Genomic DNA, 17,480 nt, shown 5'->3' with positions numbered 1-17,480 from the left:
GTCACAGATGAGGGGACATTAGACTGACTAAACTCTCTAAATACATACAGGGTGCATTTCTCTTTGTTTTCCTTCTGTCCTGTGCAAGACTTCAGGTCCACCTTAAACAGAAGTAGAACTTACCATGATACTCAGTAGATACGTCACAACATTTGACTTCTGGAAAAGACAAAAACATACAAAAATGTGATTACTACATCCACTATTATTACTACCGGTACTTCTAAATACTACCTGTCCTGTACTATTAGTGCACTACTACCATTATTACTACTGCCATTTAATTACTGCTAGTGTTGATCGAACACCCAGTTATTCGGGCTCGGGTCGGCTCGGCCGGACATGGTCCAGATGTGCGGGATATTGGGCCGAACACCGAGCCTAATCGAAGTCAATGGGGACCTGAGCATGACTGCTCAGGTCCCCATTGACTTCAATTAGGCTCGGTGTTCGACCCAATATCCCGCACATCTGGACCATGTCCGGCCGAGCCGACCCGAGCCCGAATAACTGGGTGTTCGATCAACACTAATTACTGCTATCATTACTTACACTACTATTATTACTACTACTGCTACATCTACTAGTACTACTAGTATTCTACTACTTATATTACTACTGCTACTACTATTTCCAAAAATTCTAGTGGTTCTGGTTCTATGTGATTTAACTGGGTACTCTTTAGTATTAATGGGCAATATTGACCCACAGAGGTCCAAATGCAATTCACTTTTCACTTGCTGGTGGTTTAAAAAGGCATTTAATTGACAAGTTTGAAAATATCACCTAGGAGAAATCTAAGGAGAAAACATTAATTGCAAATGAGCCCTTGTCATAGAAAGCCCCTTAACCACTTGAGGACCAGAGGTTTATACCCCCCATTTTTTACAATTCACCACTTCACAACTTTAACGTTTTTTTTGCTCGGTCATACAACTTAGCACCCAAATGAATTTTACCCCCTTTTCTTCTCACAAATAGAGCTTTCTTTTGGTGGGATTTGATTGCTGATGCTAGGTTCTGTTTTTTTGCTGTTGTTGTTTTATTAATAAAAAAAAAAGCCCTGTAGTTTTTGTAAAAAAAAACAACTTTTTTTAATTTCCCTTCCTCCCCCCTAAACCGGTCCTAGACTAGATACATACACTATAATAATCCTACATAGTCATACAGTATGACTATGGTAGGGATTAGATTGTGAGCCCCTCTGAGGGACAGTTAAGTGAGAAGACAATCCTCTGTACAGCGCTGTGCAAGATGGCAGCGCTATATAAATGTTAGGGCTGGCTCACATTGGGGCGATTCTTGAGCGCTTTGCTGATCACCGGTGATCAGCAAAGCACTGCTACAATGTACCCCTATGGATACATTCACACTGCAATGGTTGCGATTTTGATCAATCGCAAATGTGCTGCATGCAGCATTTTGGGGGCGATTGCGCTGTGATTTCCGTTCTATTGTGCAAAGCGCGCAATAATCGCAAGATTTAAATTAAAATCGCGATCGTGAGCCAAACGCGATCGCGGGCTAGCGGCGAGTGTGAACTAGCCCTCATCTTTGTTAATAAATAGAAAAAACAGCCTGCCAGAGCTGGCAGGCTGATCGTTGCAGCCCCTGCTCCTCGCGAGATGACACCATATGGAAGCGGAAGAACAACAGAGCCACTCTGCGGCCACCAATCTGTGTTAAAGAGGAACTGTAACGGCAAAACGTCCCCTGGGGGGTACTCACCTCGGGTGGGGGAAGCCTCAGGATCCTAATGAGGCTTCCCACACCGTCCTCCGTCCCTCGGGGGTCTCGCTGCAGCCCTCCGTACAGCCGTGACGTAATATTTACCTTCCTGGCTCCTGCGCAGGCGCTCTGACGGCTGTCGGCTCCGAAGTAGGCGGAAATACCCGATCGCCGTCGGGTCCGCTGTACTGCGCAGGCGCAAGTCTCCGGCGCCTGCGCAGTAGAGCGGACCCGACGGAGATCGGGTATTTCCGTCTATTTCTGAGCCGAAAGCAGCCACAGCGCCCCCCGCTGGAGCCAGCAAAGGTAAATATTGAAATTACAGTCGGGCCTGTCGCCGGCTGTTCAGAGGGCTGCAGCGAGACCCCCGTGGGACAGAGGACGGCGTGGGAAGCCTCATTAGGATCCGGAGGCTTCCCCCACCCGAGGTGAGTACCCCCCAGGGGATCTTTTTGAAGTTATAGAGTCTCTTTAAGTGGTGTCAAGACAGGTTAAACAACCGGCAAGCAAGAAAATACTCAAAATAATTTGGATAGTACATTTTCACCTACTTTTAGGTACTCTTTCAATTGTAAGTTATTTTTAAAAGAAAATAGAAATTATCTCAGAGGAGATAACTTCTTGGGGAAAAAGTTTTTTGCACCCAGAGGCTCACTTTTCCTCCTAAGTGGTATTTTCACACCTTATCAATAAAATGTCTTTTAAACCATCAGCAAGCAAGAAAATACTCAGATTTTGACAGTACTTTTTCACCTACTTTTTAGTACTTTTTCAATTGCAAAGTGCTGAAAAGTTATTTTAATTTAGTTATTAACAGAAGATGAAAAATTATCTTCTAAGAGAAAACTTAGGAGAAAAAGTTAATTGAATAAGGGTCCAACCTCAGACTAAAGATATAGGTAGATCAGTTTCCAAATTTCAGATAAGCTCTACCTCCTTTTTATCAGTGTAGGGAATCTTAGCCACTGTCGCCATATGCAATACAATTCAGCCCTCCAATGACTCCAATTGTATTACAACCATGAAGCAATAAACACTTTATAACTAACCAAAAGAATGGTAATAAAAATGTGCACAGTTACATAATAAACATTCGTAAAACAAAAAAAATTAAAATATATTACTATTTTCAAAAAAAAGCTACCCCCCCCCAAAAAAAAGTATTAGGTAATGTTAAAATTTAAGTATTATTTGATTGAATTTATAGGCCTTTACTTTAACTGAGTTTAGTTAAAAGACTTGATTTGCAGAGTCTCCCATTAACCCCCTTGCCATTCCAATTACTGCAGCAAGGGGGCAGCGCAGCACTTTTTTAAAATATATTTTTTTAAATTCATGTAGCCAGCCTAGCGCTAGCTACATGATCACCGCTGACGAGCGGCATCCCCCTACCTACTTCGATCCCTGCCGGCGATCTGCGCAAGCAGGAAATCCCATTGAGAACGGGATTTCCTGTAGGTCTTCCCCCGTCGCCATGGCGACGGGGCGGGATGACGTTACCGACGTCAGAGGGAATCCCGCTCCACCCCTCAGCGCTGCCTGGCACTGATTGGCCAGGCTGCGCAAGGGGTCTGGGGGGGCGATGTGGCGCGACGGGTAGCGGTGAATCGGCGGCGATCGACTTATGCACGCAGCTAGCAAAGTGCTAGCTGCGTGTAATAAAAAAAAATTGTGAAAATCGGCCCAGCGGGGCCAGAGCAATCCTCCTGCGCAGGTTACGCCGAGCTCAGCTCGGGATAATCGGCAAGGAGGTTAACCAGCATTTCTAGAAACACTGGAAAATGGTTTTGTATCTTACACAAAACCAGCCAAGGTTAAAGAGTTTATCCAGTGCAGAGGCTAGACTAGCTTGCGACGAACAACATAAATATGAGCAATTGTTCTATAGTAAGTCCTCTTGCGTTACAGCTCTTGGTTCCATTGCATGGCAACCAGGTTTTCTCTTATGTTCCATATATACTGCGTATCCCGTAGGCCTATATACAGCATACAGTTAAATAATATGACAATACTGTAATAGATACAGTAATAGATAGCGGAGACGCCGCCGCTAAGACAGGCAGCATGGTGGCGGTATCTGCGTATCAGCCGGCGGCTTCTGCCGCACGGCTGCATGATGGTGATATGCCTGGTCCTTCGTTTGCACACAGGTGGAGGGCTACGCACGCGTGCCAGGAGACAGGACCTTTATGCAAGTAGAAGGGGAGTCAGCTGACTCCAGCTGGACTCCGGATTGGCTGAGTGTCTGGGGCGGCGCTGTGCAGCGCTCTGACTATATATAAGACTTGCTGGTCAGTTGCAAGTTGTCGGCTGTCGTGAATACTTACGTGTTAGCGCTCAGACCTTAGACTAGATCCCAGGTGTTGAAACCAAGGACTTCACACCTAAGATTAGGATATTATTATCATTGTATTTATTATCTGTGTATGACTCTGGCTATTCCTGACTATCCCTTGCTCTATGTTATTGTACTTCTGCCTATCTGATTCAAGTTGCCGACCCTGCCTGATATTGACACTGGATCAGTCTCCTGTCTTTGTACCTTATCTGTCCGGTTGTTACCTACTCGGCTTGTCTGACCTCTCTATCCTCACCAGTGGGCATAGCCACTGGTGAGGGATCTGTAGCTTACACCTGCTCCTCAGGTGAAGCTCTTGAGTAGCATAGTTTGTTACACCTGCACCTCAGGTGTCCATCGGCTGCAGTACAGTGTTAACCACTTGCTCCTCAGGAGATTAACCCTGTTACTTCTGTGTAGTATCTATTTATCTATTGTGCTTAAGACATAGCTCAGCCAGGTTCACCTGCTTCTCAGGTGATCCTTGGTTGCAGTATTGTCTTAAAAGTTACCCGCTCCTCGGGAGACTTTCATTACACCATTATTGTTGCACCAAACACCAATCTTCTTATCAGCTTCCTGTGAGCTTGCTATACTTGTATTATTGGTGATTCTGCAGATCATCACATAATCAGGTATAACATCTGTATTATTGGTGGTACTGCAGATCCCCAATAATCAGAAAAAAAATCGGTTAGCTGACACCAATCGTTACAAATACATTACAAATAAAAGTAAAGGGAGGAATTCACCAGGTAAATTAAGATAAAACTAACACTAAATATGCTATACATGGATGTTCATTTGGTATGGAACTGCCTGCTGTCATAATTAACAAAAACATCTAATAAGATGAATTAAAAAGAATAAAAGAAAAATAAATTAAAGTACCATTTTTTTAATGTTGTTTTATTTTTGTATCTTTTCTTTGTAGACAACAAAAAAAATCTGCATATATGCCAGATTCCACAGATGAATCCAAAAGCTATCTGTTTTACTGGAGGCAAACTAAAGATCAAGATTGAAGATACTGAAAACTAAACATGGAATTATAAAATATGGAAAAACTGGAATATTCCCAACATTTCTACTAAAACGCATCAAAAAAATCATAAAGCATTGTGCTTTTTAGCTTTGCACATGACCATACAGGTAGTTCTTGGATCTTTTAAGGAATAGGAAAAGGAAAAACAGGTCCTAACTGCATTATTTTTGGCACTTACTTGGCAAATAATATTTTAAGTTCACATATCCTCATAAATTACAACACATATTTGAAGGAATTTAGAATCAAAAACAAAAAGTATAATAATGCTTTTTGACCACTAGATGGGGGTAGTTGAGCATTGTACTATATTTGTCATTCCATCCTTATGTAAAAAAAAGGTTTTGAATCCGAATGATACAGTAAATTGGCTAACATAAAAAAAGATTCAGAGAGTGAAATTCAGCATGTAAATAATTTCTTCAGATTCCCATCCTGTGTACTGAACATAATCTTAGAGAGCAAAGTGTACATACAATTGGAGATCAGAAGGCGGCACAGATATATTTTTTTTTGCAAACGTAGATCATTGGCATTGAAATGTATTAAATACAACTGAACATAAAGGCATGTGGAGCATTTTAGTAATTAGCAGATTGTAACCTTTATTTAATACATGTTAAGGCCATAGGGCCATATGCAAATCACTTTTTCTCCTGAGTTTTCTCCTAGGACTAGGAGATAATTTTTCATCTTCAATTTAAATTAACTTTTTAGCACTTTTCAATGGAAAAAGTACCAAAAAGTAGCTGAACAGGTTATGTCAAAAATTTTTTTGAGTATTTGTTTGCTTGTTGGTGATTAAAAAGGCATTTTATTTACAAGCTGTGAAAATAGCATTTAGGGAGATCACTCAGGTGAAAAAATGAATTGCATATGGCCCATTGGGATCCATCTGAAAATGGCGCCTGCGAATAATGGCGCACGGTGTTGCCACTAATCCGTTTGCCGCTTATCGCTATTTAACGTTAAAACCCAGTGGTGCCTAACCCTAACCTTGACAGTGTTACATTAAATCCATTCACCGTTTTGCAGTTAAATAACGTCTGCAGTTTGGCTTATGTAGGGCGCTAGTGATAAATAACGTTACTGTGCGCAATAACGTCTGCTGTTTGGCAAATGAACGGCACTATTGATAAATAACGTTAGTGTGTGCCACTATTGATAAATAACGTTAGTGTGTGCCACTATTGATAAATAACGTTAGTATGTGCCACTATTGATAAATAACGTTACTGTGTGCCGTTTTTCTTCTTTTTTCCCTGTGCGCCATTATTATGCAGTACTAACGATAAATAGCGATAAGCATATCTTTTTAATGCGGCGCCATTTCTATGCATAGGCGCTGTGCGCCATTATTCACTGATCCGGGCCCATTGAGTTATATTTGTAAAAAGTATGGTTCTGTATCCTGTTTGAAGAAGAAACTTAAAGGAAAGCTGAGATGGGGCCACAACAAAAAATATACATAGCTGGGGCTTCCTCCAGCCCCGTCCGGCCTGATCGCTCCCATGCCGTCCTCTTCTGACTCCCCATTCATCCGCAATTGCTCCTGGTCTTTTTGGAAAATTATTTTTCTGACTTGTACCCGCTATCCTCTTAAACATATGTAGCAATTTTGGTGTCAATAGCATATATGGGGGCTTTGCTATTCACTGCCAAAGTCGGCGTGTAATTACGCAAAAATTACACTGAACATCAGTAAATTCACTGATTTTCTACTACTAAAGTGTAATAATGGTAAGTATTTATTAAATACTGATATTTTACTAATGCTAAACCTATGCCTATTCTCACACTGAACCCTCCCCTGATGCCAAACCTTAACCACCCCACGGCTAACCTTGACCATGCCTGCTGCTGCACCCAAAACCAAACAAGGACAGTGTTTTCCCTGTAGGCTCAGGCGGTGGTTGCAGGTGGTTGCAACCCATCTTTGTAAGTATATGTTAACATCTGCTAAATTACCTAGAGATACTGCAGCATAGGGCTTCTGATCCTTCTTATTTTTTAGAGGATCCTGGAGTTCTAGCAACCACCAGAAGTATCAACACAGCCTGGACAAGGTTCTCCAGCACCCAAGACTGAGACACCAACGTGCCCCCCCTCCCTCCCACCCCAGCTGTCACACACTGATTGCTATTAGACTAAGATGCGCCCTAGGGCCTCCAACCCAACCCCCCCCCCCCCTTCACACACACACACACCTTAATCTCTAGTTATCTGGCTTGCAGTCACTGCCATGTATCCCCTCTTCTTATTTCAATCTGCTTCAAACACAATAGGGGAATGATAGCTTGGTGAGTTGTGCGTCCCCTCCTACACTGTGCCCTGAGACTGGAGCCTCTCTCGCCTCTGCCTCGGCCCGACCCTGACTATTATCTCTCAATTAAAGCTACAATGTTTACTTTGTGGACATATCATAACCTGGAAATTCTGAAAACATCCCAGACATGTCCCATGATGACTACTTTAGCGTTAACAAATTACCTGAAGCCTCAGAAAAGGTGAAAACGGCCAGAGTGACAGTGAGTGCTAACGTCCACATGATGGCTCTTCTACACTCCACTCGCTAGTCTGAGATGGGGAATGGGTGAACACTCTTCTTTATATAATGATTATTCACCTCCACCCTGCATTATCCACACGCCTCCTCCATATTCCTGTACCAGTGGTCACCACAACCTGATCATCGCTCACACAAAGGCTAAACCTTGCACAGAGTAGAACAGAGGGCCGCTAAGGTGGGGTGGTGAAATATGTTACTATGCAGAGTCCTATCAGGGGGAGATAAGCCCTAAAGAATCCTGTGAAACAGCTATACCTTCCCAGTGTAAACACACCATAAGATAAAAGGGCAATATGACACATAGGGCTAGCTCCACCTGGAAAAAGCAATATGTTACGCATCTGTATTTTATCTCCAGCTCATGGCTACACCCTTAGTGCTACACGTTAAAATTACTGATATTCTACAATTGGGTTCTATGTAGTCACGATAGTAAAATATTGTTTTTTTTTACTATCATCTAATCTGACCCCATTCTCACTTGAACCCTCCTTCTATGGATGCCTAACCCTAACTGCCCCCCTCCCCAAATGATGCCTAACCCTAACCGACCCTTCCCCAACCAATGTCTAACCCCAACAGAGCCCCTAATCAATATCTAACTCTAATTGCCCCTTCCCCAAATGATGCCTAACCCTAACTGAACCTTTCCCAGCCAATGTCTAACCCCAACAGAGCCCCCAACCAATACCTAACCCTAACTGCCTACCCAACCAATGCCTAACCCTAACCGACCCTTCCCCAACCAATGCCTAACCCCAACAGAGCCCCGCCAACCAATACCTAACCCTAACTGACCCCCCCAACCAATGCCTAACCCTAATCAACCCTTCCTCAACCAATGCCTAACCCCAACAGAGCCCCCCAACCAATACCTGACTCTAACTGATCCCCCCAACCGATGCATAACCCTAACCGACCCTTCCCCAACCAATGCCTAACCCCAGCAGAGCCCCCCAACCAATACCTAACCCTAGCTTCCACCCTCCCCAAACAATGCCTAACCCTAACCAACCCTTCCCCAACCAATGACTAACCCCAACAGAGCCCCCAACCAATACCTAACCCTAACTGCCTACCCAACCAATGCCTAACCCTAAACAACCCTTCCCCAACCAATGCCTAACCCCAACAGAGCCCCCCAACCAATACCTAACTCTAACTGATTCCCCCAACCGATGCCTAACCCTAACCGACCCTTCCCCAACCAATGCCTAACCCCAACAGAGCCCCCCCAACCAATAACTAACCATAACTGACCCCCCCAAACCGATGCCTAAAGCTAACCAAACCTCCCAACCAATAATCACGCCCCAATATCAAGGATGCTTTCAATGCCTAATCTAATTGCGGCTACAAATTGAGGGTGCCAGGGAAGGTTGAGCACCTCCAGGGGCGCCCATGTTATTGGCTGCAGTTAGCGGCTATAACTGGAAATTTGGGCACCAGAGGCCACCCGTTATATAAACTGAGGCTACAAATGTTACCACAATTTGTATAGTGGACGGCCACAGCACCCGCTACTATTTCCAGTTATAGCTGCTAATTACGGCTCTGAACAAGGCAGCCCACATTTCCTGCCTCCACTGAGTGAATATACAAATCAGTCTCTGGAAATCCAAGTGTTTCCTGTCTTTAGTTTACAGCATCTCTATAGATTATTCATTTTACAAAGTATTATAATCCAGCTTGCAGACAGCTGTTTTTGGCTGCTTTCCACTTCATCAGTGCAAAATATGGATTAGATATGGCTCTGTGGCAGAGCAGGATCATCCACCAGGCAATCTAGGCAGGTGCTTGGGGCCTAGTGAGTGCCAAGGGGCCCACCCACCACCTTCTTTTAACTCCCTCCACTTTAGCTTACCAAAAGATACACCAGGGGGCCCCAAACCTACTACCTTGCCTAGGGCCCCATTACATCTTAATCCATCTCTGCTCTGTGGTAGGACCTGCAAGGCACACGTCAACATTAGATCTAGCTGATTAAACACAAATGGTTTAACTGCAACCAGCCATGTTCAATGTAAATCGTATCTTTATATGGGATTATTTATTGAATTAGTAATCAAAGAAAAGGCCAGATGAAATGAGAAAAAAATGTTGAATTATTACCACTCTGGAAATGGAAGCAAACCCATTTCTAAATTTGGGGCATCCAAAAAAATACAACTACTCATCATACACTGCACAGTATAATGTTTTTCTGTGCCAAATTAGAATTAGTTTGACAAAATATTTAAACTAAAGTGGATTTAAGAATTTGTAATTGATATTACAAGACAAGACAAATAACATTTATATTGCGCTTTTCTCCTGGCGGACTCAAAGCGCCAGAGCTGCAGTCACTTGGGCGCGCTCTATAGGCAGTAGCAGTGTTAGGGAGACTTGCCTAAGGTCTCCTACTGAATAGGTGCTGGCTTACTGAACAGGCAGAGCCGAGATTTGAACCCTGGTCTCCTGTGTCAGAGGCAGAGCACTTAACCATTACACCATCCAGCCACCACCACCATTACGATCTATATGAAGGGCTAAAAAGTGATCTATCATAAAAGAAGCATGTTTTACGCTTGTCATTAAGTGGTTTTTGATTACACAAAAGGCACCATGCTTATAAGGTCCTTTTTGTTTTCCTATTATTGTATCATGTCTTAGAAGGTACAGCTCCTCAAGATGGGCTTTGACATATATTAAATATTTTATCTTTCAAAAGGTAGCCATACATCTAGCAATGATGGGTAGATTAGGAGAGATATTTGGCAGTGTAATGTTTTTATAGAATGCCTATAGACCCCTCTTAACAATTAAGGGAAGTGTGTGTTATGCCTTCAGGAAGTTTGAGCCGGTGATAATTTGTGCATCGTTGGTAGGCTTATTTTGAGAAACATATATTTTCTGTGCATAAAAAAATCTGTTTGTTTTTGGTAACTGCAAAACTAAGTAATGTAGACTAGAAACAGCCCTCTGAAATTAAAAGCATTAAAAGAATCCGCAATGTTTGATGGGCAAATAATTTTAAAAGGTTATAAATCGTCAATCTTATTTGTCAACGCCCAACCCGATAACCTTTAACGAAATTCTCTTTAGCATGGAAATAAACAAATATTTTTTTTACTGATAATAAAAATGAAATTTGTAAGAAGCAATGACGAGCTATGACAGGTCCTCTTTTCCAAGCAATCAGTTCTCTCCAGAGATCAGTAATTCCAGTCTCTCCTTTCCAGAGCCCTTATCACACTGTTGGTTTGCTTTTTACATAACTGGCAAATAACAGGTGGCCTTTATCACTCATTGGCTGATAGCGGGAGTATTTCTGGCCACCCATAGGTAACAAGCATAGATAACATGAAGACAGTTGCAGTGGTGAACACCTAGCCGTGTAATGAGGGGTGTTGGATGGAGCTTAATATTTATGGAGATTTTGACTCACAAGTTGTGCCCCACCTGTCCGCTTAAAGAGCATCTCCAGTGAAAATAATGTAATAAAAAAGTACTTCATTTTTACAATAATTATGTATAAATGATTTAGTCAGTGTTTGCCCATTGTAAAATGATTTACATTCTGACATTTATTACATGGTGACATTTTTACTGTTGGCAGGTGATGTAGCTGCTGCATGCTTTTTTGGCAGTTGGAAACAGCTGTATACAGCTATTTCCCACAATGCTACAAGGGTCACAGAGAGGAAACTGCCAGGAGTACCATGGTCCTCAGAGTTTCTTGTGGGAGGGATTTCACCACAATATCAGCCATACAGTGACCCTGATAGTCTGTGAAAAGGAATAGATTTCTCATGGGAAAGGGGGTATCAGCTACTGATTGGAATAAAGTTCAATTCTTGGTCGGAGTTTCTCTTTAAAGTGTATCGGAGCTGAAGCTCTAGTACAAAATCACATACTTACTAAAGAAGAAGGAAGCCTCTGGATCCAGAAGAGACTTCCTTCTCTGTCCCTTGGTTCCCCATTTCCTCTCACGGACTCTCCAAAGATTACCAACAAGAGTTTGTCAGTAAACTGATTGAGGCGGCACTCCTCTTCAAGCACATGTGCTGCCGTACTGCACCTGCCAGTATGGCCACGTCTGCACATTAAGCTGGAGCCGCACACTAGTGGCTCTGCACAGGCATGGCTGTGCTCGTGCAGCTGCAGCACGACCACACTTGTGCCAGAAGAAGAGCATGGCCCCAATCAGCGGGAGGGTCTGCAAGTGGCAACAGGGACCAGAGGACGGTGTGGGAAGAGGCTTCCCTCTCCTTAGGAAAGTAAGTGTTTCTGAACCTGAGCTTCGGCTTGGGTTCTCTTTCATTCTTGGGACACAACACAAAATATTAGGCTGTTCTGTTTCAGTAGAAGCACTAAAGCCTCTTACACATGTATGAGTACTTTTTTCTGCAGGGATCAGGGCTTGAACCTTCAGGCCTTGAGAATAAAGTGCTATGGAGAGGTATAAAGAAGTGTGGAGGCATGACAATGCAGTTCATGACCAATAGCTACTGGTCTGAAGGCCAAATTAACCTTCAACCCAACCAATTATAGAGAGCCTTTTGTGGAGACCTTAAATTCTTTGGTTACTACAGACTTTAGGAACTTCACTTTCAACCTTTACATAGGCTGAGTAAGAAGCCTTCAAAGGACTACAACCAAAAACACCAAAATAGTAATCATTTCTGGCATTAATTCAATCACCTGTAGCAACCTATCCCATTGCAACAATTTGTCAAAGTTCTTCCAAGATACCTAAAAAGATACCCCTCATACTATCCAAACTATACAACAACTAAAATGACAACCATCTTATATACTGTATGGGCAAACCTGGACTTTTGTTCTCTTTAAAGCAATATTCCACAGGGCAAAGGGTTAGAAGAAATCAGGTATTATCTTATGAGAGACCCTCTGATGAAAGAAAAAAATCATCTTGGCCTCTATAGAATGTATTCTTACCAATAAGTATTTCCCATCCCTTGATAAAATCATACCAACAGAACAAAAGGCACTGCTATGGGGACCATGTTTGTGCCCAGCTTTGCAATTCGGGGCTCACTGGAATACTTCATGATAAAGCCTACAGCCAGCCCATATAGGGTGCACCTGGTCCTACATAAACAATATGTTGATAACATCATGTATGTGGAATAATAATTCCTTTGGCCTATCACAGTACATCCTACTACAGTCACAGTACATCCTACTACAGTCAACTTCCGGGATCTGACAATAACAGGGGACCCCAATGACCAAATGACCGTTTCCATTAAAGCATTCTTCAAAGCAATGGATTGTAATAGTTTTTTTTTAGAAGTTTACCCTAGTCGATAGGCACCCAAGTGAGGGTACATGTGTGCTAGGCTGATATAGCACTGTAGTCCAGCAGCTTCCAAAGCATGAAGAGTAGAGATCAGCAGCAACACAGAGATGTATTTAATCTCTTTATTGCATAAAAGAGATAAAAACCAGGGACAGCGACAGATGCTGTGTCGGAGGTGAACTTCTTCCTCAAGCTGTATAGGCTCTTTGATTTCATTACAAATCATGGCTTAAAAATATCCCCTACTGACAGATTAACTTGTCAAATGTGAGAGGATGCAATTTGTACTTTATCATGAATTTCTTGGCACAACATGTAAAATGTAAAAAGATTCTCGAGAAACATTTCCACATCCTAAGAAGTGATCCCGCGCTTAGAGAGATTTTTTGCACACAGCCAAGGATCACATACTGCCAAGGGAAATCAATAAAATTACATTGCCCCCTGCCGCTTCAGATCTGCTAATGTTATTCTGAATCACCAATTACAACAAGAAACACAAAAGGGACAATTACAAATACAAATGATCAAGGTGCCATTGCTGTGCATTGACTAAACAGGCTACAATATTTAAAGGGGCACTAGAGCGAAAAACTGTAAAATTTTTAAATATGTGCAAACATATACAAATAAGAAGTACGTTTTTTTCCAGAGTAACATGAGCCAAAAATTACTTTCCTCCTTTTTACTTTTCTCTGTAATGCCCCTTTAAATCTACAACCAACACTAGTTACCTCCTCTGTTGATCAGTTGACCTACGGCTCCCACCACTGTAACATTGCAACTGAAGAGGACCGGATCTACCTTACCACGCCAGATCCCCGGCACAAGTGGGATAAAAGCGCTGTTTCTGGACACCTGTATGGACATTTCCAGCCAGCAATACAGGTGAGACCAAACAAGACAGGGCATTGTCAACAACTGTCCTATTTTCAGTGTGCACTCCTTTTTTGTCTCCCCCACGTGCAGTGCATGTTGAAGTGGACACCGGGGGCAATGATAAAGGGGAACAACGTGCTCAGAGGTTGGCCAAGAATTGTGGATAAAGATTCGGCATGCCCAAACTTTAGCCAACGTCAGAGGCTTCTGTAAACATGTAATAGCCTCTGTCTAAAGGTAGCCATACATCAGATGACTTGACGGCAAATCTACCATCTAATTCGATAATTATAATCAGATGAAAATCAGTGCTACACAGTCAAGTAGTGCATGCCAGACCGACAATGCAACCAATTTTAAGTTGCTTATATATGAGTCGGTCATGCTGCAAGTAGTCGGGCCGTCATGGTCGGTCAGGTGCAGGTGGTAATGGTGACCGATATCGGGACAATTGATGAACGCAATGAAGCCCCCGGCGCTGTTATGCTAATGTATAAATGCAGGACAATTCCAAATCAATTTCAGCATGAAATCTCTCTGTAATCGGCCAGGCCCGCCGCATCTGCCGCCTCACCGCTGTTCCTCTAATGCAGGGGTCCCCAAACGTATACATAAAATGATGTAGAAGTCTTTTCGGGTCAGACAGTAAAGCATACCCAGGTGACAACCTGAAGTCCAATTGGACAGCAGTGTCACCTGATGTGGAATTTGATTGGAAACCAGCGAATTACTGCTTTCTGGCTTCCATGTGGATGGGTGGTGCCAGCACTGCTATTCTATATGCGAACCACCAATATTTAAAGATGTAGCTGACCCCATCTATAAGTAATACATTTTGTGTGTGGAGGGCCGGTAAAAAAGCCTCAGGGGCCACATTCGGCCCGCGGGCCTTAGTTTGAGGACCACTGCTCTAATGTGTAAATGTTTGTGCATGTGTGTATTTATACATTACCTGTTCTGTCAGTGTCATGGTGCCCATCCGTCTTCCAAATCCACTGCTCTTCTGTTAGCCCCATACACGCATAGCACACTGGTGTGACTTGACATGCCATGCCGACGCTGTGTATGTGGCCAGGGCCGGAGCTACCATAGGAAAAAATGGGCAATTGCCTCAGGGCCCCAGAGCCTGTAGGGGCCCCCAAGGTGTCCCTCCCCCATCTTAACTGTTGCTCCCCAGAAACTCTGCAGAGTCTGTTAAGTTGGGAGGTGATTGGGGGAGGGTCAGCAGCCAGCTCAGGGGTCCAGGAGGGAAATTTGGCTGCAACAAAGGGCCCCTAGTGATGCTTTTTGGTTGGGGGTGTCTGTTGGGGGGCCCCCAGGCTAATTTTGCCCTAGGGCCCAACTGTTACTTGAACTGGCCCTGTATGCAGCTATGTAAGAGCGGCGGATTCAAAAGACAGACAGGCACAACAACACTGGAGATTTCATGCTAAAATTGATCAGGGATCAGCCTGCAGTGTATGGGCAGCTGACAGTTCTCTCTCTAACCAGGTCTGATTAGAGAGGGGATTTGTCTCTTGGTCGAATTTGCCCATCATGGCTAGATGTATGGCCACCTTTACCCAGTCAGGCATTGCAGGAAGTGACGGCGAGGGGTGGAACACAAGCAAGTAAGTTCCCTACTCGCCGCTTGACTATTGCAAATCCGGACTGTCCGTTCAGGTTTTCAAAATGGATCCCCCTGAATGCAGACGGATCCGTATTTATTTTTAAGTGAAGAGAGCTGCTATTTTTAACATTGGTATCCGTGGCTCCGATTTTGATCCGGGCTAAAAACTGGAGCCACGGTCCGGATACGTTTTTAGAACAAGTGTGAACCTACTCTTAGGCTTTATTGCGTAATGTAAGATTACATTTGCTTGTTTTTAAATAGACAGTAGGTGGCAGCATTGCTACTAGCTTTAGCTACACCCTTGAATGAACTAGTGTTATCTGTATAGTTGTAAAATTATTATTACAGTAGAGTCTCAGGTAACCGGCACTGGACATGTGTACTTGGTTGCTTGTGATTCAGTTTTAAAAAAGCCTAACTAATACAGTACTATAACCCATTCTATATACATATCCTGAACTCTGTAGTAAATGTAATCCAAGGCTGTTTTTAACCAAAGTCATTCCAGGTCATTGCCTGGAGTACCATTGGTCCTGGGTGGCACCATGCCCCTGGATTAAGCTAGGGTAGGGTGACCAGGCATCCTCTTTTGCCCAGGCAGGTCCACTTTTTCCGACCGGTGCAGGGCGTCCTGGCGGATTTTAGAAATGGCCGGGTAGGCAAGAGCCGTTTGGGAGCCGAACGAGCTGGCTCTTTAAAGGGAGCCAAGCGGCCAAGCCAGAGAGCCGATGCTTTCTAAAGAGCCGGAATTCCCATCACTAGACTGAGTCTCAGTCTAGTGATGGGAATTCCGGCTCTTCAAGCATCAGCTCCACTGGCTCGGCCGCTCGGTTCCCAAAATGGCTCTTCACCATCGCTGATACACATCAGATCAGTGGTGAGCAGGAGATGGGAACCAGCCAGATTGGCGCATAACAGCCGCACGGCGGAATTTATATGCTGGACGCGATCGATGATGTCACTTCCCGCATTTGAATTCACAGGCACGCGGCTGGTGTTGCTGGCTCATATCTCCTACTCACTGCCGATCTGAGGTGTGTTAGCGGTGGCAGCTGCACCGCAGGGGAGAACGAGGGAGGTATATTTAGGCAGCCACACGCAGTATGGGGGAAAGAGCATTTTGTGGGGAAATCTGCTGCCAATCTCATTGCATTTGTGGGGAATATGCTGGCAATCTCATAGCATTTGTGGGGAAATCTTCTGCCAATAAGATCGCATTTGTGGGGAAATATGCTGCCAATCTGATTGCATTTGTGGGGAAATGTGCTGCCAATCTCATAGCATTTGTGGGGAAATCTGCTGCCAATCTGATTGCATTTGTGGGGAAATGTGCGGCCAAATTTAATAGCATTTGTGGGAAAATCTGCTGCCAATCTCATTGCATTTGTGGGGAAATCTGCTGCCAATCTCATTGCATTTGTGGGGAAATCTGCTGCCAATAAAATTGCATTTGTGGCGAAATCTGCTGCCAATAAGATTGCATTTGTGGGGAAATATGCTGCCAATCTCATTGCATTTGTGGGGAAATATGCTGCCAATCTGATTCCATTTGTGGGGAAATATGCTGCCAATCTGATTCCATTTGTGGGGAAATCTTCTGCGAATCTGATTCCATTTTTTGGTCGGCCGGCCCTCCACCATGTGGTCTGAAAAAAAAATGGCCCTCCATGCCCGCAAAGTTGGACAGCACACTGCTAAGGTCTTGTATATTTGGCCCCACCCATGACCACACCCACATGCTGTTGTGATTGTCCTCTTTTTCGGAAATCAAAATATGGTCACCCTACACCAGGGGTCTCAAACTCGCGGCCCGCGGGCCATTTGCAGCCCTCGATATAATATTTTGTGGCCCATGCCGGCAAAAGCTTCCTTATAGTTCACTTCAGTGCTCCCAAGTTATCCGCCGCTTCCCCGCCGCTAAACGAGGGCTGCAGAGCCCCCAAATCGCCCGGGGGGCAATCTGCCGCAATTTTCTGGAAGGGGCAGAGCTTTCAGCTTCAGCTC

The 17,480-nt window shown here is 43.8% G+C and overlaps 1 protein-coding gene across 1 annotated transcript in view; it reads right to left on the bottom strand.

Moving 5' to 3' along the window:
- Window positions 1-17,480, bottom strand: part of LOC137527861 (ficolin-1-like) — a 103,178-nt gene that overhangs the window by 14,770 nt on the left and 70,928 nt on the right. Inside the window, exon 3 of the mRNA XM_068248837.1 lies at window positions 124-159. Coding sequence (XP_068104938.1) covers window positions 124-159 — 36 coding nt within the window. The remainder of the gene's footprint in view (window positions 1-123; window positions 160-17,480) is intronic.

Source organism: Hyperolius riggenbachi, chromosome 8 (assembly GCF_040937935.1).
Source record: "Hyperolius riggenbachi isolate aHypRig1 chromosome 8, aHypRig1.pri, whole genome shotgun sequence".
Classification (NCBI taxonomy): Eukaryota; Metazoa; Chordata; class Amphibia; order Anura; family Hyperoliidae; genus Hyperolius; species Hyperolius riggenbachi.
Note: the sequence above shows the minus strand (reverse complement) of the source record. Positions and strands in the feature narration are given on the sequence as shown.